Here is a 25,681-nt window from a genome sequence, read left to right on the forward strand (position 1 = left end):
ACAATGACCTGGTTGTTAATACATAAAGTATTTGTGCACAAGATGCCTTTGGTTAGATCGCCAGAAAGAAAGAGTGAATTTCCAAGATGATGGTCAGTGTTACTGAAGATTTAATAGTTAGGGCTTGTGGAACTTGAACCAAATACCAATACTACAGTTACCTGAGTGAATGATTCCTGGTAAGATCAGGTTGACGCTCCTGCAGAATTTCAAAGATGTTGGGTTGGCGCAGAAATGCAACAATCTTGTCATTGTAAGCTGAAAAAATCAGAAATTGTAACAATACTTTAAAAATCTGTTATTAGGTTTATGTACATAAATCCAAACTTAAAAGTCTGTTTTTTGGTTAAATTCGTTGTAATCAAAGTCATAGTTTGGAGCTACTCCAGATGCTTAAATTCCAAATTGTGTCTACCTGTTATAGGACTTTTGGACTTAGATCTAGTAGGTCTGATATAGGCACTAATTAAACTCATCCCATAAGACATGTTTATTATCAAATTGCAGGAAGAGATCACTAACAAGATTCTAGATATTGTTTTTAACTACTGCTTTACCAAAAATCTCATAAGCAACTGTTAGAAATGGAAAACCATCTTCTGATTAAATATCAGCCATTCAGAGAGATAGACAGCATAAGAGTTGCCCAAATACAATAGTGATCTGAAAACCGAAGATACTGATAAAAGAAATTGAAGATGACACAAATGAATGGAAAGGTATAATATGCTCATGGATTGGAAATATTAACACTGTTAAATGTACATATTCCCCAAAGTACTCTACAGACTCAACAAAATTCCTATCAAAACACCAACAATGTGGTGTCTGAGTGGCTCAGGTGGTTAAGCATCTGCCTTCAGCTCAGGTCATGATCGCAAGGTCCTGGAACAGAGCCCTGCATCAGGCTCCCTAATTAGCAGGGAGCCTGCTTCTTCCTCTCCCTCTGCCCCTACCCCACTGGTGCTCTCTCTCTTGGTCTCTCTCAAATAAATAAATAAATAAAATCTTTAAAAAAAACAACATTTTTTTACAGAACTAGAACAATCTTAAAATTTGTATGGAACCACAAAAGACCCATAATAGCCAAAATAATCTCAAGAAAGTATAATAAGAGGTTTCACAATCCTAGATTTCAAGCTAAACTACAAAGCTATAATAGTTAAAATAGTGTGGTACAGGCACAAAAATAGACACACAGATCAATAGAATAGAATACAGAGCCCAGAAACATACCCATGCTTATATGATAAAGATCTATAATAAAGGAGGCAAGAATATACAATAGGGAAAAAACAGTCTCTTGAATAAATGGTACTAGAAAAACTAGGTAGTTATAGGCAAAAGAATGAAACTGGCTCATTTTCTTACATTATCCACAAAAAATGAACTCCAGATGGATTAAAGACCTAAATGTAAAACCTGGAGCCACAAATTCCTGAAAAAAACAAAACAAAACAAAACAAACATGGACAGGAATCTCTTGATCATTGGCCCTAGCAACATTTTTCTGATATGTCTCCTCAGGAACAAAAACAAAAGCAAAAACAAACTCTTGGGATTATACCTAACTAAAAAGCTTTTACATAGCAAAGGGAACATAAAAAAAAATGAAAGGTAATATACTAAACATCAGGGGAACATATTTGCAAATCATATATCCAATAAGAGGTTAATATCCAAAATATATATAAAGAATTCATTTAACTCAACACCAGAAAACAAATAATCCCATTGGAAAATGGGCAGAGGACCTGAATAGACATTTTTCCAAAGAAGACATACAGACAGCCAACAGATACATGAAAAGATGCTCTACATCATTAATCATCAGAGAAATACAAATCAAAGCCACAGTGAGATATCACCTCACATCTGTTAGAATGGCTAGTATCAGAGACAAGAAATAACAAGTGTCGGCAGGGATGTGGAGGAAAAGGAACCCCTGTTTACTGTTGGTGGGAATGTAAATTGCTGCAGTCATTATGAAAAATAGTATGGAGGATCCTTGAAAAGTTAAAAACAGACATATCACATGCTCTAAAAATTCCACTACTGGATATTGACCTGAAGAAAAAAGCACTAATTCTAAAAAATATATCCATCTCTCTGTTCATTGCAGCATTATTTATAATAGCCAAGACAGGGAAGCAACATAACTGTCCACTGATAAATGGATGAAGATGTGATTTTGTATATAATTCTATATATAGTAGAATATTACTCTGCAATAAAAAATAACAAAATTTTGCCATTTGCAACAAAGTGAATGGACCTAGAAAGTGTTATCCAAGTGAAATGAGTCAGGCAAAGACAAATATTGTGTGATTTCATTTATGTGTGGTCTCTAAAGAAACAAAACAAATGAACAAACAAAATCAGAAATTGATGGTTGCCAGAGGAGAGAGGACTGAGAGGACAGACAAAATAGTTTAAGAGGATCAAGAGGTGCAAACTTCCAGTCATAAAATAAATAAGTCATGGGAATGAAAAGTACATCACAGGGAGTATAGTCAATAATATTGTAATAATTCTGTATGGGATATACACTGAGTAAAGTATAGAATTGTGGAATGTTGTACATTGGAAACTAATATAACATTGTATGTCTAGGTCAACTATACTTCAATTTACAAAGAAACAGTTGTCAGCAATAGCTACTACCAAAATGTAGAGGACAAACCATTCTCAAATTTTATGTGGAAATAAATGCCATTTTGTCACACGTTGCTATTTACCAAACCAACTATACCAACAGGTACAACATAATTGTTGTATATCATCAAACTATGTATATAACATCAAAAGAAAAGAAAAAATGTATTTTTGTCAAACTGGCTAATGTCCACAGAAATTTTAAAATAGTTCATTACAATTCATTAAGGGCTCTAATAATTAATTCCTCTTTTGTCAAGAAAACCAATTTGTTTACTTAAGATTATTCATCTTGATTATATCTGATTCTAATCAGAAATATAAATAGATTTCACCCACAGAATTAAACACATAGATTCTCAAACATCAGTGATCCTAGTTCAGTCAACGCTCTGGTGTTCATAAATATGATCAAGGAACATGCTTTACTTTAACAAATGGCCAAATAAAAGAAATACAACATTCTAAACATTTGCCAGTTCAAATTTCAGCTGTATCATGCTGCCTATGCATATGTATTTTAGTTAAATGTGAATAAAAGTCTTAAAATACTATCTGCTAACATGGAAACCCATCGTCAAACCTGAAGTGTACCTAACCACACATTTCATCATACGTAAATAATGAGATCACTTAAAAATTTTTTTTAAGGAAACACTTTTACAACTGGAATTTTGTCAGTGGGTTTTTACATTCTATCTACAGAGACTAGATAACTTTGTGAGCAACAATTTTATAAGATTTTTAAATTCTCTGTGCAATAGTATCCTATTCGTAACACTATGATAAAATAGACTGTTAGGTTTGGATCCAAGATTTCTTCTTGTCCAGTGTTTGTCAAACTTCTTTAGTTAAATAATGGATGGGAATTACTTTATATTTCATGTTAAAGTCTTCCTTAAGGAAGTGAAAACTCTGAGATAAAAACAGACAAATGGAGAGCTATTCAAATTTAAGATGAAGCAGGGGGCCCATATGGCCTGCTTTAGGGCTCCAGGTATGAAAACTGATCTACTTCAACCTCACCATGTGAATAAAAAAGTTGTTCGTTAGGCCTATTTGCAATTAATTTTTTTTTTATTTCACAAGTTTGGAGGCTCTTGCTGCCTTGTATTTGCTACAAATACACAGCTCTTTACCAAAATTTTAAGAATGTGGCATCATCGCTCTCTCCTATTATCAGGCTACAGTAGGTTCACACAACTATTTAAATTTGGTCCCAAGCATTAGATAGATACTAAGTATATGCTTGTCCAATGCTGAATTTGAAATGACCACATAATATATTTGCCACAATAGCTTATTTTTCTTTACTTCAACCATCTAATAAGACAGCTCTACTCAGAAAAGGTAAAGTAATATAAAAAGAAATCTCATCCTGTAGGATTTTATATGACATGAGTACTTTGCAATTCCAATCAGTTTCTTAGGGATAATGCAACAGTTTCTCATTACCGGGCAAAAGTAGCAGGCTGACAACAGGGAAGTATTGGCACAGAATGCATGATTCACACTGATATGAAAAGTGAAAATAAAGACTTCTGGAAAGGGATGACATACCCACTGGAACCATATCCTGGTACTGTGGCCTACTGACTGTATTGAATGTACTTGATGGCCTGGGAAGAACTGGTGGTCCTGTATGTCGAGAATCTTCTCCTACCTGCAAATAGAAGGATCCTTTATGTTCTGCACCAAGACCCAGACTGGCTTAAATCAGCACACCAAGCCTAGTTGTTCAAAATACTTGACAATGAGCATTAAGTACCAACTGATCAGAACAGAAGGCAGCTGAGGAGCTGACATGGGGCTCTCAAAAGCTCTGCTTTAGTGGTTGAACTGAACCCCCACAGGTTGGGGCACCCATGTCCTTGACAGAGGCCCAGGCAGTGACTATGTACCAGGTGGTAACAGAGGTAGTTCCAGATGGGAACAATTATCGGGGCTGTAGAAGCTAACCAGCAGACCTGTTTGTCAGCACTAACCTCTGTTTTGACAGAACAAAACCCTGCAACAATACATCAGAGAGAGAACTTGGGAAGTATCAATGCCAGGTTACCCCTTCTTTCAGCCAAGGCAGGTCAGGGGAATCCCTGCTCAGTGGAGGCTAAAGAGCAGCTGGCTTCGTGTGGGGTTCTGAGTTGGTGTGTTTTCTCCTTAGAAGCAATTTTACATGCCTGTTAGAGCACCCCGTACAACAGCTCTTTCTGGTTTGAACCTCCCACACCAGGGAACTAATCACAGCAGATGTGAAAGAGCTAAATAAGGTTGCCCCAACCTGAATTATTTATTGTACCTATTCTAGATTTAGAAACTCATACAAATGAGTAGATCAACAAAAATGCCCATTAATAGTCCAATCAGTATACGCTAACATTGCTTTAGCTTGTGTTTTAGCAAACCCCCTGCAGTATTACAGAAGTCTATTCAGACAACAGTAGAAAGGAAGTATCAGAGAGTAAGAGAAAAATAGGCAAAATAACATACTGGATTTATAAACTGTGGCTTTAAAAACAGAGCTTCTACTCCCACCCATCCAAACCTTCACCACCATTTTATCACCTTGTTATCTGTTAGGTGTTTGGTGAGGGTTTTTCTAAAGGTCCTAAAACTAAAAACACGGTTCCCATTCTACACTGCTTGCCTATCCTTCAAGAATGCTCCCACTCATTCTTCACGGTGTAGTTCAAACAGCCTCTCCTTGATGAAGCCTTCCCCTCCGATCAAGCTGACTTTAAATGCTCCCTTCTCAGAGCTCCCACAGCACTTGGTACACATTTTTTAAGCAGCTGCCATTATGAATGTCATACACATAAAGCATTTTCATACATAGTTGTATTCATTTGTATTATGGTTAGTTTTATCTATTTTCTCCTTAATAAAAACAAGGAACATATGCTATTTGTATCCTTCACACCAACCACTATATTTCTACACTGCAAGTGTTTGGTAAGAATTATCTTGTTGGATGGCAGATACAATTAAAATTTCTACTATCTGTTAATATTTGCTAAATGAGTATAAGAGAGTGGGTGGAAAGACTTCTGTGTATGACAAGAAGTTTCTCACTCTGCTTCTCTTGAATTATCGGCTTTGAAGAGTAAAGTCAGCCACTCTCAAGAGGAGACTCGATCATTAACCAACCTTGTTTGTCAGTCACAGAACTTATTTCAATATGCGAACATATACTTGCCCTCCTGTCAATATGTGGTCATGCATCATTATTTTCCAGAACAGCCAACTGTCTTCCTTCCCTTCAACACCCCACTTCTTCAAACCAGACTGTCAGACAGTGGGCAAGGCCAGATAAATGTGTGTAGCACTGCAGAATGTGCAGGCTTCCCACAGCTGTGCCAGAAAGCCCATTCCTGTCAATGGTCTGACAAGCCTGGGGCTCACTGCTGAGTTTGTATGAGGTTATCTCTGTTCCATTATTCAGTCTCCATCAGCACGAAGAGCTATCTTCATTTAAATTTGAAGGTGTACCTTAGGATTCCTCTACCACAACAGGCTATTACTAGACCATGAAAATAACTCAAGTTCTGAGGCAGAGGAATTGAAAGAAAAAGGAAGGTGTCTGCTGCTAATCTTATGCATGTAGTCCTGACCAGGCCCAGCAGCCAGCTCCATACTGTGAAGTCAAGATAAGGCAAGTGGCTAAAGTACACTGGCCTTGTGATAAAATCAGGCAGGGCCCTAATTATGGTATGTATCACACACAAGGTCCAAAGGTGAGAGAACTGTTCTGCTTTTCAGATGAATGCTGTTAGCATCATCCAGTTCACCCCTAATGGTTTCCATGGCAGCAAAGTAAAGATTTATTAGTTACTCATAAGACATAAATATTTTTGTGCATACTTCATCCTGCAATAGATTTATATATCACTTTTATATGCACTTCTCAAGTATACTCTTCTATGTCCGCACTTAGAATCAGCAAACACACAAGTATGTAAATCATGAGGGGAAATTCCAAGAATAGAATTCTGATGAATCAAATCCAGTTATTTATCGCATTCATAATTTTTTCTTATAAGAGAGGCTACAAAGATATTCGACCTACAACATAACACTGAAAATATAATATGCACGCAGACATGGAAAAGAATCTTAATTCTTTTTGCCTGGGCAAATTTTTAGAAATAATGTATACCAAGCGATGATACACATTCAAAGAATAACCAGGATTAAAGAGAAAAAAAAGTTGACACAAAACATTCCTTTTATTTAAGCTGCTAAAGTAAAAGGAAAACAGGAAGTGATTATTTCATTTTTTTCTTTTCTTTTTGGTTAAGCTATTTGAGAGCCCCCACGTGGTTACCACAGGTCACTGCAAGCCAGCAAGGTAGAGCTTGGTAGAGCTTTCAGTAATTTTTAATTCTGCCCATTTTCTCTGGGCTCTTAGAGTAGTACATGAATCAACTCTCATTTATGGGGTGATTTTACAGAATATTAGTGAGGACACCACAACCCCAGAGCATTGGCTGAAGATTTTAATGCAATCCAGCAACCCTCGCGCAGAAAACCTCTCGGTATATAACTACAATTTAGCCCATTATAAGTTACATTTAGATCATTTTGCAGTTCGTAAGCATAATGATTGGTGTTCAGTTATGTGATGTCCGCCTCTCTCAAACCAAACCATACAAACCTTGTTTTGACCTCTGCCCATTTTACCGTTGGGTCATGAAAAAAACTTACATTTATTTTTCCTATGAAGCTACCTTCAGATATGCAAAAGGGTTTACCATGATCCTCTCCTGAACAGTTCATAACATTGAGAGTTTTCTCTCATCATCTCCCAATTTTTTTTTCATCTCCCAATTGTAAAAAAACTCTCAATTCTTTCATCTTTCCCCATATACCTGTCTTTTAAAATTTGCAAATTAGGTTCTGTGTACTCCCAGAGAAGCCCTGTCAACATTCCAACACAGTCTCAGTCTCCAAAGGCTAATCTCCAAATCAAACTGGAAAAACAAGACAGTAATAAGAAGCCAGCCCACTGCCATAGCCACCATGTCCCTGTGGCTTCCACGAAGGCCCAGGCCCTTCCCGGGGGTGTGCGGTGTGGGACTCACCTCGCCTGCGCTGTGGCTGCGTTGCCTGGTCAGGTGCTGCCGATGAACCAGTGCGCTCGTGGGTCTACTGCTCTGGAGTGGGAGCCGGGGGTCGATAAAAGTGGTGGTGCGGGAGTTGTGGTCGACAAAAAATGCCTAGGAAACAATCCCCTCGGTCAATAGTCAAATTCATGCCACACGCTTGTCTTAGCTGATCCATCATTTCACACACTCAGGAAAAGACTCACTTCATCTAATGATCTTAGCTCCGTTTTCTCAATGTTAGTCTTTGGGGAGCATTATTCCTGATTTTAGGAAATAATCTGAGAGATAGTCTTCAAAAATGGGATCTTAGAGAGGAGTCATATGAAAGGGCATTTGGGCTTCTCTTAACTGGGGCTCTTTAAGCTCTTAGGGCTGCTATTGATGGTCACTACGAAGTTCTTAGCACCTGAAACTTCAACATCACTGACTTCTTTCCTTCTCCTACACTGTCAGCCTCCAGCCTCCCCTCTTTCCCCAGAGTAGTGTCTCCTCCATTTGTCCCATCCCAGTCCATCCTATTATTTCAGGGCTTTCTCTTACACATATAAGTATTAATAGTCTTCAGTTGTTCCACATCTCTACAACCTTATTCATTTAACCAGTACCTCAGTATCAGAATATTCTCTCTAAACGGTTTGATTACATCACTGCTCCAATCCAAAGCTTCCACCGGCTACCCATTATCTAAGAAAAAACATTCTGACTCTGGCAGTTTTCCGAGACTTTAAAATCTCCTTCCCATTTGCTTTTTCCAGTTTAATCAGTGATCACACATTCCATACAAATTCTATCACCTACAATGACTTTGAGCAAGCCACTTAAGTTCTATGAGCTGTGGATTTCTTATAAAAACATATCTCCCTCATTTATAATAAACATTTCTCCCCCTTACAATGTGAAAGGAGGAAGGAATCATGTCTGTGGGTTTACTGCAGAATCCTTGATGATATCACAAAACACTATAAACCGTTTCCTTCACTGTTGCAGTAAGGGCTGCATATAATGTGGAAAACCCTTTTAAAATTCCTTTTCTTTGTTAAATTCTGAAGCTCTACACTAGCTTAATTTATCGTTGTCGTTAGGAGCCAAATGGTATAAGTCTTCAAAGTAAAATTTGCTCTAGGTAATAACGAAGCCCATTATCTCAAGGACAATTAGGAAATGTAAGTTTTCCATGATCAGATAAAGTTTATTAGGTCATCAAGATAAAAGGACTATTAGGAGAGCCGGGAGACATACTACCTTTAAATCAAGTGTCAGGGCACATGATATATGCCAAATAACCCAAGTAAAAAAGAACTGACTTCTCAAACTGATGGAGCTCGGTTCACTACTTTAAAGACTAGGTATGAAAACACTGAGGCAAATCCCAGGTTTAGATAAAAAATTTGTGTCAATTAAAAAATTCAGGGGATCCCTGGGTGGCTCAGCGGTTTCGCGCCTGCCTTTGGCCCAGGGCGCGATCCTGGAGTCCCGGGATCGAGTCCCGTGTCGGGCTCCCGGCATGGAGCCTGCTTCTCCCTCTCCTCTGCCTGTGTCTCTGCCTCTCTCTCTCTCTCTCTCTCTCTCTCTATGTCTATCATAAATAAATTAAATAATAATAATAATAATAAAATTTTTAAAAAATCACCTTCCCATTATGAAACAAAATATTTCTGTATATACATAATCAAGCAAATAGGAAAAACAATTTGTAGGTAGCTCCCAAATAAGGGAAAAAAAATTCTTTGTAAGGAAATAACCTCAAGCAGTAGATGGACTAGAAAACAAAGCAGGGAAATATACTGACTGAGAATCCTCATCAGTCCCTTCTTTCAATATCTGATTTCCAGGTACAAAGACTGAATGAAGTGGAAGTCTTATAGGAGATGATGTCATCAGCCTCACGTCCCTGGGTAATGCTCCTTTTTTCCTAACATGTCAGGTGGAATATTTGTCTTCTCTGATCTTGTAAAAACAAACAAACAAACAAACAAAAAAACAAAAAAAAGAACCCCACAAAAACCCCACCATCAATAAATTCTATTTGGCTTATTTGGCAGGTTCTCGTCCCAAATGTCACACTGGTCCCTGTTTGATTTGGGCTTCTAATACATTTATACATCATTTCTGCCACTATACAAAATGTCATAAAATAGAAGTTAAACTATTTTTACAAATGGTCATTTCAAAATAATAGATATCATAATCAGCCACATATATTTATGAAATTAAGATTAAGTTTCAATTACTAAAACAATAATATAAACCATGTTTTTAAAGGGAAAAATAAAAAGAGTACTAAAATAGAATCACCTATTTACTCTACCTAATTTCTTAGGAATGTTTTGAAAGGGATGGGTAGTCATTTAGAGGTAACAATGATGCACTTGTAATTATAAGGACAAATGGGTGTGTACATCTAGGTCAGCTGTGATTTACATGTAGTGTCATAGTATAATTTGATGTTAAGAGGCTTGTCTAAAACCAATTCTCTAAAGAATTACACAGTAAATGCCTCAAGGGCAAGGACTCTTTTTTACTCACTCTGTTATCCCCAATAGCTTTTGAGACTGAATCTGGGGAAAAGATGGGGGAGCTTAGTAAATAATAAAATTCTAACTTGCTAATATCTTGACCAAAAGTACAGAGAGACAGCTCACAATGAACTAACTAATCAAGTCATAAAAGTCATATTCTTTTACATAAGCATAAAAATACGTAAAGATAGTAAAAAAGTAAATGAGATATGTGTGCATATGTGTGTTTTTGTGTGTATGTGTGCTAGGTGAAAAGCATGGAGAGCTAAAGATTATAAAACCACAGATATGATAGAAGTTTTTAAAACATCCCAATATAGATATGGGTAAACTACCAAGTTAAAACTTGAGAAGTGGGAGGCAAAGTACTAATTAAATGGTTGGGATCTAGAGAAAGACAAGGCTGGTTCTGAGCATTAGGTCCACCACTTACTAGTGACATAACCTTGGGCAAACTACTTAACTTTTTTAAAACCACAATTTCTTTTCTGTGAAATGGCGATAATGACTCTGACATCAAAGAAAAGTCAAACGAGATGGTTCTTATAAATTTTTTAACACAGTGCCTGTGACCTCTTAAATGTTACTATTATTAGTACTAATAATAAGTTTTAACTTCTAAGACATTTTTCCCAGGATCACAATACTTCTTTCTACATTCCATATACAAGGCTCAAAAAACTAGAGAACTAGTGAAACTGGACTTTCTGAGCTCCTTATTAAGTATGTGTGGCCCAGACTAAGTTATGGCCAATGAGATGTAAACAGAGTGTCACATGATACTTCTGGAAAACCTCCTTACAAGGAAATATAATTGCCAGAGCTCCAGCAGCCATATGGAACCATAAAGATAGAAGATGACTGAGCAAAAAATGGAAGATGCCGCGGCTCTCACAACCTGAGACATCACCTTAAGAGCCCCAGACTGCCTACTTCTGAACTCCTTTATGTGAATGAATTAAATCTTGCATATTAAACTTTGTATGGGTTTCTATCACAATACAGCTAGAACAAATCCTACCTGATACACTGAAGTCTATGCAATGCAGAGCAAACATGGCCTTTCTAAAATTCAAAGCACAGAAGAACACATCACCACCAACAATCACCATTATAAATAAAGATTTTCAGTATTTGATAAATAATGATAACTCATTGTTGTTTGCCTTCGGTATAGTTGGGTAATAGTTCTCATTTAAGTGAGATGTATAGTTGGGAATCTATAAAGCTGGGATTTGAACTTCTTTCTACTGACTGTAAAGCCCAATGAGTAGTACCTCTTTCCCCTCGGTCTCCTCTTCATATATCTTTTTGTTTCCATTCTTTCTGCTCCTTATCTTTTTCCTTTTCATGTTCCGACCACTCTCCTCATACCTTACATTGTACATGATTTTAGCGAGCACTGAAGTATTTATTAAATTAGGTTGGCAATAACAGCCCCTTACAGTGCTGGGCCTTAACACTGTTTCATTACTGAAAAGGCTGCTACCAATGTCAGATAGTAAACTGTACCTACTCTCCACAATTTGCATCACTGACCAGTTGGAGGCTGGGCTATAGCTGGGGAATGGGTGCTATTTGCATCCCACAAAGGGTTTATTTAGTTACAGAGTCAAATAGAATGTGCAGACTGTTTACACACACTTTTTAAGTCTGCCAAGTACTTGAAGAGAAAGGTCTTGATTAAGGCCTCTATCAAAATCATATCACTAGAGCACTAAGAGAATGAAGCACAAAAAACAATTACTTGGCACACATTTTGCCTTTGCCCCACCCACTGTGTGACCATGGACGGGTTTCCTTGGTGCTCTGCTTTATCCATGTAAAGGGGACTATTTAAGTCATAGTTGAGTTGTGAAAAAATGTATTCTACTTTAAAATAGAGAAAAGCTTAGAAAAAGTTACTGTAAATTTTAGGTTTGCCATTTTTATTTGTGACACACAAACCAAATATGTCGGAAAACTGGATCACTTTCCCACAGGATATCCTAAGTAGTTCAAGCCAGTAATGAAGTTGACCTAGTACTTTTTTTTTTTTTTTTTAATTTTGGGTCATTTTTTTATGTCACCATCTTGAATAGCCTGCCTTTATTTATGAAAATATTTAACACATATTAATAAATTCTGTGTGGATAAATAGCATGCTGAGAATGTAGACTACATGAAAAAAACAATTGTATCCCAAAATGGGTCTTTTTCAGATTAGCCAGAGCAAAGCAAATTTTGAACAACATAGATTCCCTACTGTTAAGTTTTATTAAGTAAATTGACTCAAGCTTCACAGTGCTGGACCAACTAAGACTAACAACACAGTCAAAAACTGAAAGGAATGCAAATACACAAACTCAAATCTCATTTGAAGAACTTCTTCCCTTTCATTGGCTTCAGGGCATGGTCGAGTCAGGAAATACGGGCTCGTTGGAGCCAAGTGGTATTTTAGTGAGGCCAAACAAAATACACTCTCTCTTTACACAATTCTTTCTTTTTATTTTTTTAAGCGTCTATTATTTTAAGAAAAGAAAAAGCCATCAGTATTTGTGAAGAAATACCAACCCTAGGCTCAACAAATCTAAGTTACAGAAGTTTGAAATTGTTTCCAGTTAACATTCTGCTAAACTCGGAATTCACATTAAAAGATCATATAAACAAAATAAAACAAGCACTTGTAACTATGCTACACAAGGAAGATCAGATCTTCTATTAAGCTATCAAAAAGGCAGACGGTCCAAGATGGTGGCTTGATGGAGGATCCTCAATTCACTTCCTCAACTCACTTCCTCCCACCGGCACAACAAATCTACAGCTACACACGAAACAGTTCCCTCGGAAAAGAACACGAGAACTAGCTGAACAGCCACTCCAAAACAAAGGATAAAACGGTCACATTGAGATGGGTAGGAGACGCAGAGAACTTGCCAAAAATTCCACCCCCCAGTGGAGCAACCATTGGGAGGGGTCTCTCAAAAAAGGAACTTCTCTGTAAGGGGCTTTGCCTATTATCAGGCACCCTAACCATTGGGACCTGCACTGGAGAGACAAGCTCTCAAAATATCTTGCTTGGAAAACCAACCAGACTTACAACCAGAGGAACCACAGGGCTGTAGGGAATAGAGATTCTGCTCTTAAAGGGCTTGTGTGCAGACTCACTTGCCTTGGGATCCAGCATAAAAATAGAGTGCCTAGGCCATATGTGAAGATTATTTATTAATCTCAAAGCATATGCCAAAGGGCAAAAGCTTGTTGGGACTCTCCCGGAACTGAGGTACTCGTGGGTGTCATTTTTGCCCTTTCACCTTATCTTGCTAAGGCCAACCCTCCAAACCCCACCCTGCCCTATTCCCTCACACTGCTACCACTACTGGCCAGAGGCAGCAGGTGAGGGCAGCCCACACAGGGAATAACCACTGAATACCAGGATCTTGCAGCCAGGAGAGATTGGATTTCTGGACCCCATGAGTTGTAACAAATGGAGAGGCAGCTTGACAGTCAAGAACTAGGGCAAGTTTAATATATAGATGGCCAACAGGCACATAAAAAGATATCCATCACTAACCCTCAGGGAAATACGCATCAGAATCATGTTGTGATATTATTTCACACCAGTCAACACGGCTAATATAAAAAAAAAGACAAGAAATAAGTGTCAGTGAGGATGTGGAAAAAAGTGGAAGCCTTATGTACTGCTAGGGAATGTAAATTGGTATGGCCATTGTGGAAAACATATGAAGGCTCCCCTCAAAATTAAAAAAATAGAAGTACTATATGATCCAGCAGTTCCACTTCTGGGTATCTACCCAAAGAAAATGGAACACTAATTCAAACAAAATATATGCATCCTCATGTTTATTGTACCATTATTTACAATAGCCAAATACGGAAACAATCTACATGTCCAGTGATGGGTGAATGCACAAGATGTGGTATATGTATATACAATGGAATATTCAGCCATAAGAAAAGAATGAAATCTTGCCATTTGTGGCAGCCTGAATGGACCTTGAGGGCATTATGCTTACTGAAATAAGTCAGAGAAAAAAAATACTGTATAATTTCACTTATATGTGGAATAAAAAAAAGCAATAAAACAAAACTTATAGAAGCAGAAAACAGATTAGTGGTTGCTAATCTATTAGCAATCAAGAGATACAAACTTCTAGTTACAAAATATGTGTTATGGAATATAACGTATAGCATGATGCCTACAAACAATAATGTCATATTGCAAATTTGAAAGTTGATAATAAATCTTAAAAGTTCTCGTCACAAATAAATGTAACTTTGTATGATGACAGATGGCAACTACACTCATTGTGATCATTTTGCAATGTATACAAATGTGAATCATTATGGTATACCTGAAACTAACATAATGTATGTCAATTACGTTTCAATTTAAAAGAAAAGGAAAGCTATGAAGATAATAAAAGAACGATTTATAAATTAGAAGCACTGCATATTGAATCTGTTCTTACTTCTGACTTCTCAACTCTACAAAGTCTTAAAAATGCTCAAAAAGAGTTAATTGTAATCTACTTTAATTTTTATAAAGATTGTATTTACTCAGTCTCTCCCTTCCAAAATACAAATTGCTTCTCAGCTCCTGGCTCCCTCCCCCTAGTGTCTCTGCAATTGTTAAGAATAAATATAGTATTATTTTCTCTATATTGATATCCCAAACAGAATTTTTAGTAATAGAAGAAATGAAAAGGCTGAATGATGCAGTTTATTATAAGTAAAAAATAATCAGGCTAATGTTTTCCATCACTTGGTTCACTTGGAGGGAATGATCCCAAACATTCCATGACATCTGTATGAGTCACAAAAAAGTTAAAGCAGGTTATTTTGTTAAACTGCTATGATCAGAGACTTAGAGTTGCGAGGAGACAAAACAGGAATCCAATGGTGTTTGGGCTAGAGCTCTGGAAACAGATGGTCAGTTAGCAGATGTGGGTAAGTACTATATTCGCAACACTTTAAATATAAAATGTTAGCAAAAGGATATTTTATATGTTGGGAGTAGTGGTATTTTAGGTGTTGGAAATATAATAGGAGAGCCAGCAATATGCTGGGGATGGCTTGCACCAGTACATGAGAGCTGATTGTGAGATTTTAAGGGAATATGCTGGCAGCCTGAAATGGGCTATGGTGGGAGAATTTACCCCATGGGAAAAAGGCAAATGTTACAAATCAGCCCTCCTCCACACTTCCCCTGGAGAGCTGGTTTTTAAACATTGGCCATTAAACATTTAAACATCACTATAGAAGACTGAGGATGGTGTTATCCAAATCAGCCCATTTTAGATACAACAGAAAGTCACTGCCACGAAATTTTAAAATAGCATACTATATTTCATAAAGAAGATTCTGTACAGATCATGAAGATAACCGTTTCAAAATAAAAGGCAAAGGCCATCTCCATACTTGGATAAATTCCTTCAAGATTCCATGAGTCTAGAATTATACTCAGAAATACACTCACAAAACCAATCTATGCTCTCTCCTCTCGTTCCCAAAGGTACTCTGTCCCAGAACTATTCTTTCCTGTTGCCTTCTATGTGTATTTATGTGAGTTAGTACTTAGTATAACACCTTTTTACCCCATTAAAAACTCAGCAAGAGATCATTTAAAATCCACGTTATTTACAAGTTTAGAACTTAATTCCATCTCCACCTAGATTGCTGTGTAACTTCAGGTTATTAAATCAGGTAACCACCACAAACAGGTACTGTTTCAAAACAAAGAGATGTGCCACAAAAATAACAAATGTAGTCATCAAACTAACAAAAAGCATGATTTTCAAAGTGTAGAGCTTATCCTAAGGTATTATAGGGATTCACTGGAGACTTCCAAATATTAAGTTGCATTTTACTCATTGAGATGAACTTGACCCAATAAATTGTGGCTGATGGCTTCCTGTGGGATACAACCGAAATCTGTGTCATCACTAGGTCAACTTCTGTAGCCACGTTGGCTATTCTGGTCTGGTAAAATGAGAATCCTTAAGTAGGCTCAAATTGTGGTAACTTTCACTGTACAAATATTTGTTTTCTTCTAAAAAATCTATCCTCGTAACCATAACTGCTACTTGCCATGGTAATCTAAGTTGGGTGTTTCGATCATTCTGCTAACTCAAACCTCCAATCTGATATCCAAAGTTACAAAGCTCTAGGGTTACCAAGTTTGGATACAGAAATGGATGTCAATTTAGCTAGGGGGTATAGCATATGATTTATATAGAAAAACACAAGAAACTATGGGAAAAGACATTTCCCTTTAAAATAAAAAGATGAGTAGCATTTTGCAATTGTTATTTTTAAAATGATGTTTATGGGGCAGTCCAGGTGGCTCAGCGGTTTAGCACGGCCTTCAGCCCAGGGCCTGATCCTGGAAACCTGAGATCGAGTCCCATATCTGGCTCCCTACATGGATCCTGCTTCTCCCTCTGCCTGTGTCTCTGCCTCTCTCTCCCTCTCTGTCTCATGAATAAATAAATAAAATCTTTTTTAAAAATGATGTTTATGATATATTACTTTTAAAATTCCAAGTTTCTTAGTATTTCAATTTAGGCCCATGTAGAATGACTTGGGGAAAATAACACTGCATGTTTTGAGAGTACAAAACAAAGAGACGGGGGAAAAAGTTATTCCATATTGAATATCTGGAACATTCTTTTCTAAAAATTAAACCAAATGATAAGCCCATTATGTGAACTTAAGAAATAATGAGCTTTATAGTATTTTTCTAATTATTCATGCCATTTTACATCATTCTCCTGTTATCCTTAACCCTCTGCATTAGGGAGTCTACTGATAATACTCAAAGACATGAGTCTGTGATGGTTTGTGTTACTTATTTATGTATGTATTTATTTTTAATGTTTTTATCTGACAGAGAGAGAGAGCTCATGAATTCTTGCACAAGCAGGGGGAGCAGCAGAGGAGAAGGAGAAGCAGGCTCCTGCCTGAGCCAAGAGCCCATTGCAGGGTTATATCCCAAGACCCCAGGATCATGACCTGAGCTGAAGGCAGACACTTAACTGACTCAGCCACTCAGGCACCCCTGATGGTTCATTTTATATGTCAATTTTACTGGGCCACCAGATATCCAGACATTTGGCCAGACACTATGGGTGCGTCTGTGAGTGTGTTTCCAGATAAGGTTAATATTTGAATCAGTAGATAAAGTTAAGCAGACTGCTCTCCCTAATGTGGGCAGGCGTCACCCAATCAACTGAAGAGCTCTACAGAACAAAAAGGCTGAGAAGATGTAAATCCTGTCTAACTGAATTGGGATATTGGTGTTTTCTGGCTTCCAGACTCAGACTGAAACATAGGCTCTTCTTGGGTCTCGAGCCTGCCAGGATTTAGATTAGAATTTACGCCATTAGCTCTCGTGTGTAACACACACACAAGCACAACCGAAAACACAGCTTACACAGAGTCTCTTAAAATTTGCCCATCACTTCTTCATAGGAATCAAACATACCTACCTGGTGTATTTCTGTCTCCATGACTTTACTTTGGGTGTTTTTCCTCCTCATCCCCTATTTTCTCTTCTCCATAAACCCTGTTTATCAAAATCCTGCTCACCATTCAAGGTTCTATTCTAATCCTACCTTGGCTATGAAGACTTTCCACGTAGCCCCTGCCAGAAATAAGTCATTCTGCACTGGACCATTGCAGACGCTATACCAGTGCACACTGCACATTCTTTTATAGTCCATATGAGAAGCATTAGGGATAAAGCAGTCTGGAGGAGGGATGTGTAGTGGCTTTACACAGGAAGTGAATGATTTTTTGCAAAGGGATCTGATTTCAACTCCACTTCTAAGGAGAAAGTTACTTATCTTGCTGAGGATATTTGCAAATCTTACTTTCATGACCATGGCTGATGTAGAATGTAACCACCAGAGTAGAGGCAACTGATCCAGCCAGAGAACAAATCTACCGGAATGAATGCAATAACCATGTCAGAAAAACAGATCGGTCTGGGTTGTTATACAGTTGTAAGGCGGGAGCAAACATGTGAGAGCGCACTGCCCTGCGGTGTCATGAACAACATGGAGAGCAACGAACAATAGCAAAAGGAACCCTACTTTGAAAAAACCATTCGTTGGACCACCAGGGTCAAAGGAGGTCAGCAGTATGCTCAGAGCAGGAATGGGACGCTGACTAATCCTACAGTGTATCTTTATAAAGCCATTGTATATTTCCTATTACAGTAAGGATTTGGCCATTAACAATAAATCTTTATCATTTTCATGAAATGATAAATTGATGAAACTTTTAGTTATTGTACTAAATAGAACTTTGCTTTAAGTTAACAATTCAAATCAAGATTTTGGTGAGGTGGGCAGCAGTAATACCCAGGTGAGCAGCAATCCCGGCTAAAAATAAAATAAAATTTTATTTTATAGGTATTTGTACATTCTGTATCTTTGTTTTCTCCAAACGAAATAATAAGTTTCTAGAGGTTTGTCACTGTACAGCTTTTATCTTCTCTACCATAGGTCAAGGAATACTAAATCAATGACTGATAATTATAATTTTAATTGTTTTTCTTCCATTTGTAATCCCACTATTATCTAAGTTGAAGCTACCCCCAGCCCCAGGAGCTGGAAAGGACAAGTTACTAACTGTCGCTTTAGAGAAAACTGAAGTTCACAGAGGTCAGATCAGATGTAATGGATCCAGAACTCCTGACCCTCCTGCAGCATACTTTTCTTAAATCCATCAAATTAACAATGGGAAGGATGAAAGAAAAAAAGAGAGGCAGAGACAGTGAGAGAGAGAGAGAGAGAGAGAGAGAGAGAGAAAGAAAGAAAGAAAGAAAGAAAGAAAGAAAGAAAGAAAGAAAGAAAGAAAGAAAAGGAAAGGAAAGGAAAGGAAAGGAAAGGAAAGGAAAGGAAAGGAAAGGAAAGGAAAGGAAAGGAAAGGAAAGGAAAGGAAAGGAAAGGAAAGGAAAGGAAAGGAAAGAAAGAGAGAGAGAGAGAGAAAGAAAGAAAGGAAGTATTCCTAAGTTAAATAACATTTGGTTTTCCTTATTAAAGTGTATATTTGTCTTCCAGATATATTATCCCCATGAGCACACACTAATGATCAAACCTAGCCAAGAACCAGAAGCATTTTAAACAAGTCACATTTTAAGACTATTGATGCATATTTCTTGCAAAAATATAAAACATTTATATTAACGCTGTATCCAGATCCCAAATTACCCTTACTTTTCACACTCCTGAGAGTGTACAAAAATTTAAGAATTATTACAATAAGAAGCAAGGAGATTTTTTTTTTTTTATACTGGCCCACGTTCTTTGCTTATGTTTCATTTCAAAATGAAACAAGTCAAAACGTGCCCTATATGTTAGGTGAAAATCCTAGGCCTTAGATCCAACAAACAAACAGATGTTGATCACAGTTTCATAAGGATGATCCTGCATAAAACTTGGCTTAGTTGCCAATCCCAACATTACAGAACGAAAATAATTAAAGAAATCAAGTAACGGAACAAAATACTGATTAAAACAACTGTGGAATTTTGAAGAGACCCTTCCAAATGCAGAAAGAAACACATTACATATTTGATGTGAGGTCCAATTTCAAACCATATCATCTAAACTTCAAAACTGAAGAATAAAGGATTTACAGAATCTAGGAGCTAAGAAGACGAATCTTGGCCTGCCTCTAATCCAATGTATTAATTTTTAAAATATCTTTACTGAAATATAATTCAGATACATACAATTAATATTTGAAGTGTACTACTTAGTGTTTTTTAGTATATACACTCAGTCGTGCAATCATTACCATAATCTTAGAACATTTTCTCCTGCGAAAAGAAACCCCATACCCACTAGCATTCGTTCCCATCCCACCTCCAATCCAAGGAAACCACCAATCTATTCTGTCTCTGTAGATTTGACTATTCTGGTCATTTGACATAAGTGGAATCATATAGTGTGTGATATTTTGTGATTAGTTCTTTCACTTAGCAAACATTTTCAAGGCTCATTCCTATTGTGTCAACCCTTTATTCCTTTGTATTGTCAAATAATATCCCATTGTCTGGACCTACCACATTTATGTACCCTTTATCAGCTGATGGACATTTGGGTTGTTTCCACCCTTCGACTATTCAAATAATGCTACTATGAAACTTTGCGTACAAGTTTTATGAGGAGGTGTATTTTCTTTTTTCTTGGGTATATACATGGTTGTGGAATTGCTGGATTGTGTGGCAACTCTACACACAACATTTTTTTTTAGAAGCTGTCAAATTGTTTCCAAAGTGGCCATACATTCCACCAGCAATATAGGAGGGTTCCAATTCTCCACATCCTCGCCAACATTTATTATTTTCTAGATTTTCTATGGCTAATTTAATGGGTCTATAGTGGTCTCACTATAGTTTTGATTTTCACTTTCCTAACAACTAATGATATCAATGAGAAAGAATAGTCTTCAACAGATGGTGCTAGACCTGGATGTCCACAGGCAAAAAAATGAAATTTAACTCTCTACCTCATATCATATTAAAAATTAACTCAAAATGGATCTTAGAGCTAAATGTAAGAGCCAAAACTATGAACCTCTTAGAAGAAAACACAGGAGTCAATTTTTATTATTTTAAGTTAGGTAGTGTTTTCTTAGCTATGACACCAAAAGCACAAGCAAAAACAACAAAAAATACAAACAAATGCCTACATTAAAATTAAAAATTTTGTACTATAAACAATACTATCAAGAGAGTGAAAAGACAACTCACAGAACAGGAGAACATATTTGCAAAGCATGTATCTGATAAGGGGCTAGTATTCAGAATATATTGTACAAAGAACTCTCACAATTCAATAATACAAAGACAAATAATCCAATTAAAAAATGGGCAAAGAATTTGACTACACAATTTTTCCAAAGAAGATATACAAATGACCAATAGGTATATGAAAAGATGATCAACCTATATATATGTAGAGATAAGGAAATTCAGATCCAGGATATCTAAATGACATATTTTAAGTTACTCAAGTGGTTAGTGGCCAGTGAGGTCTAGACTAATCTTATATAGAAAAACCATTATAGGCCTTGGATATAAAAAGACATGGGCTTGTCTCCAAGAGTTTACTTGCACAACCAACCTCTTTGAGCCTCAGTTTCTTCATCTATAGCAAAACCTATTCCATAGGGTTATTATGAAAGTTAAATGAGTTCATATAATATCCCTAACACAGAGCCTAGCATCTAATAATAATTATTAATATATTTCAATATTCTATGTACCCCTCACATAAAACTCTATGGCATTTAAGCATGAAGCCATGTACGTGTCTCTGGCAGTATGTCCTCTGCTAGATCACCTGTGATCTAATCAAGTCATACATATACGTCTCAGTCTTCCAGAACACTAGAAACCCCAGCATCTGGCCTGGTACTCTTCCTCCACGGAATGACAACAGATCTCTCATTTCCAAAAGCAATCCCTCTCAGTAGAGAACAGTGGTAAAGCCACACTGATAATGTTCAAATCCTGGATTCCTCACTTGCTTGCACACATTATTTAACATCTCTAAATTTCAGTAAAATGTGAATAATACTAATAATACCTACCTCATAAATTGTCAGGAAGTGTAAATAAGCTAACCCATGGGAAAGTACCTAGTACAGTGCCTGGCACATGGTATGAGTCTAAAAAATGCAGGTATCATCGTTATCATCAATGTCATTGTCATCATCATCATCATCAGTATCTTACCTACCAAGCCTGATATTGTTCTTATAGTTTAGTTAATAGTCAATTAGAAATATTTTATTTCTATTCGTTTATGTGAGGCAATGAAATAGTCCTAGAACTTCCAAAATGAGCAGACCAGATCTAGAATTTTGTGAAAATTCACCCAATTTAAATCCCTGGCCTTAAATAATTAGAAAAAAAGTCTCTCCCAAAACTAATGACTCTCAAAGTGCAGTACAAGCTTAATCACTACCTTGTTTAAAAAATATTGTGAAAGATCCAAGGCAACATATACATTAACAGAGGTCAAATGGAGCAAATCTAGGAGCTATTTCTGGTGATAGCACAGGAGGAGGAAAGGGTGGGAGGGAGTCTTCATCTGTCCAAGGCAGAGATGACAAAAACTGGGTATACTACAGGTGACAAATTTCATTCATGTATCAAGCTTGTTTTGAGAACCTTCTATATGAAAGGCACTGGGGTAGAAGAGGGGGTAATCAAAAATAAATAAAGAAGGAGATCATCTGCTTGGAAAGATAAAACATGTTAACAATATAGCATGAGACAGATGTGGATAGATGTCATGAGAACAATGCAAGGGAAATTATGTGGGGATCCAAGGAAAAACTGATTACTCATGTCTGGATTGCTAGCTGCAACTCATACTATAAGTTGCCCTCCAATGATGCATCTGAAAGCCCCCATCTTCTCAAGAGTGGTAGGAAATCCTACCACACGCTCCCATAGCACCTTCTACTACCTTCCCTATGATTGTTGGAAGACATCCATCCACCCTACTCATTGGTAAAAGGCAGGATAAGAGGAGCCTGCAGCTATACTGCCTGGGTTCAAATCCAATTCTATCACTTTCTAATTGTGGGCCCCTAGTCCATGCACTTAACCATGCTCTGCCTTAGTTTCCACTTCTTAAAAATGTGGCTAAAAACAGCAGTTATTGACAAGGCTGCCGTGAGCAAGACAGGAATTAATCTAAGTCCTTACAACAGTGTCTACAAACCGTCAGTGTGACATACTATCTAACGTTACACTGAGTGTTAGCTTTTATCATTGTTATCACAGTGGCATGCATATATGAGTCATTCAGAAGTATGGGAATGTGGCTGAATGACTAAATAAATGAAAACAGGAAAAGAAAATGTTGCGCTTGAGAAGAGAAGATGGAGCCAGATTTCATAAGTCTGAAGAGCTAAATTTGAGAGCACTCCCCCTGAGAAGAAGCATTTCCTTTCACGTAGCTGAGGATTTGGATATCATATTCCATGTCAATTCTGAAATCAGTCTTCACTGTGGGAAAATAACTTTGCAGTATTTAGTAGCTTTTGATGTTATGTTAAGTGGGAAAAAAAGTTTACTCCCTTTAAATATTCTGGAAGCAAAGTAATCATTAAAAAGGGAAGCTAAAATGTCAAGACTGGAAGAAAATCTACCAACCTTGAAGGATGAGAACTATGATTTCTAAAATGCACTCAAAAGCTGTGCAGCCCAGTATAGAGCACAAGCCTCTCCCAAATGATCCTTTATTTTCATTCACTGGAAGCCAGTCATTTGTAAAGGAAGGAATGGGGTTGGGGGGGGTGGGGAATCACAGGGAGATATACCTGCTTAAGTTAAGGGGTCCAACTGAGCTAAGAATCTTATTCAAGTTCTAATGCACAAGCAGAGAGATTAGACCAACATGATGAGCTTCCAGGCATGTCTGATAATCCATTTTGTCCACAAGGCTGGGGGTCCTTCTCTATCTTTCATGCCAGACAGTGTTCAAAAGCAAAGCCATCAGTAGACTGAGAGGTCAACCATCTGCCAGCCTACACTCAAAGTTCTTTACAATGCCTACACAACTTTAGGTTGAAACTCCCATGTAAGTCTGAAACCCTCAGGGAACAAAATGGACAGTGTTTTTACTCATATAGCCGAGATAATGTTTACCTCTATTTAACTACGGAAACTTTTATAAAGGCTGTGAGACAGAACTGGTTCTTAAGAATACATCCTAACTCTCCTTAAATAGTGTCCTAAATGTAACACAAACTTTTCTCAAGGTCCAGGGATTATTAATAAGCAGCTCTCTCCTGAAGTGTGTCTGGCAAGTTATGACTGGCAGGAAGGGACTGCCCCACTGAGTATACACAAGTTCTTGATCTCCTTTAGTGAAGGATACACTATGACTCAGCAAGTTAAGTCTAAAAGGAGACATTATCTCAACTTGGGTTTCCCTGGATCCAGCGCTCTCTAATGAGCACACACAGATAAGAGCTCGTTAAGAGTTGAGAACAGAGCTGAATTCCTGGTGTGGTATTGCTCTTTTATACCCAGATATAATACCATCAGTATTTCCCAAAGTCTTGTCTTGGACCCTTGATGCCCTTCCACTCAGTAGAATGTTTACAAACATTGGGCTCTCGGGCTGCTGAACCAAACTTAATACCAGCAATGTGACATCTTTCTCTGGGAGGAGAAAGTATAGGAAGTGCCAGGTGGTCCTGCCTCTGGTGTCTTGGAAAGGCTTCCCTGTAAGGGACGTAATCACAAATCCATTCTCTTTCATCCGTTCTCAACTTCATGCTTGAGACTTCTAATCTACTTTGGGCTAGGAATCACAGGTTTATGAAAAAAATTTACAGAAATCAAGTCAATAGTTTCACTGAGAGTCTGAGGGCTCCTCCCACACATTAAAAATACATACTCTTTGTAACATCCATTTGGGCTGGTTATAGATTCTCAGACAAGATTGCTGGAAGCCGAGCTGAAGATGCATAAGATGCTACTGTGGTACTATTGCTAGAGGTTATGTTGGGGGAGCATGGCATTTATCAAGTACTTAAACATTTCATATGCTTTGAATTCTCTTTCCTTTATATGGATATATATCACTTTGTTCAGGTCTCTGTCCACATCTAGCCTTACCCAGGAGGTGTTCCCTAGCCACCTGGATAAAATAACTCTCCACTCCTGTGTTTCTCTAGACACCTTCCTCTGATTTTTTTTAAAATCACAGCACTGGTCAGTAACTGGCATGCTCTTGGTCTGTTTTCCATCTCTTTCCATGAAAATGGCAGTCCTATGAAGGAGGCTGGCTTATCTATTTTGCACAGGTGCTCTATAAATATTTGTTGAACAAATGAGTGAAGCATGGCTAAATACTTTAAATATCATGTCATTTTCATCCCCTCCATCCTTCAAGTCATGCATTTCAAGTGTTCTTACAGCCAAGAGAACTGAGGCTGGTCACTCAATACACAGAGAGCATTATGTGGTGAAGAACATGGACCTGCGCAGCAGACGGCGTGGGTGAGAACACAGCTGAGTCACTGCCCTTACCTGTGACACCAGGCAAGCCACCAAACCATTCTCAACCCAAGGGCCCCTTATCTGTAAATGTCATTAATAATAATAGCATTGCCTCACCTAGCTATTGTGAGGAGCTGAAATGTATAAAGATCTGAAACAGTTCATGGCCCACAGTAGTTTCTAAACCAAAGCTGAATAAATAAAACCTTAGCCGAGAAACAGCTTGTAAAAATTACTTTCTCATTCTAGATTTCTTACTTATAACCACTTTCTGATCACAACCCAGGTTTCTGGTGCATCTATCTATGACGACAGTGTAGACATGGTTACTCTGGCCTATGTGACACTGTTCTGTATTTCTCATC

General features: G+C 37.5%; 1 protein-coding gene across 1 annotated transcript in view; it reads right to left on the reverse strand.

Moving 5' to 3' along the window:
* The window catches only part of HECW2 (HECT, C2 and WW domain containing E3 ubiquitin protein ligase 2), a 368,781-nt gene that overhangs the window by 74,763 nt on the left and 268,337 nt on the right, over window positions 1-25,681 (reverse strand). Inside the window, exons 16-18 of the mRNA XM_041737736.1 lie at window positions 7,734-7,868; window positions 4,216-4,318; window positions 162-258 (exon numbers count right to left, since the gene is read on the reverse strand). Of these exons, the coding sequence (XP_041593670.1) occupies window positions 162-258; window positions 4,216-4,318; window positions 7,734-7,868 (335 nt within the window). The remainder of the gene's footprint in view (window positions 1-161; window positions 259-4,215; window positions 4,319-7,733; window positions 7,869-25,681) is intronic.

The sequence above is a fragment of the Vulpes lagopus genome, chromosome 22, assembly GCF_018345385.1.
Source record: "Vulpes lagopus strain Blue_001 chromosome 22, ASM1834538v1, whole genome shotgun sequence".
Lineage (NCBI taxonomy): Eukaryota > Metazoa > Chordata > Mammalia > Carnivora > Canidae > Vulpes > Vulpes lagopus.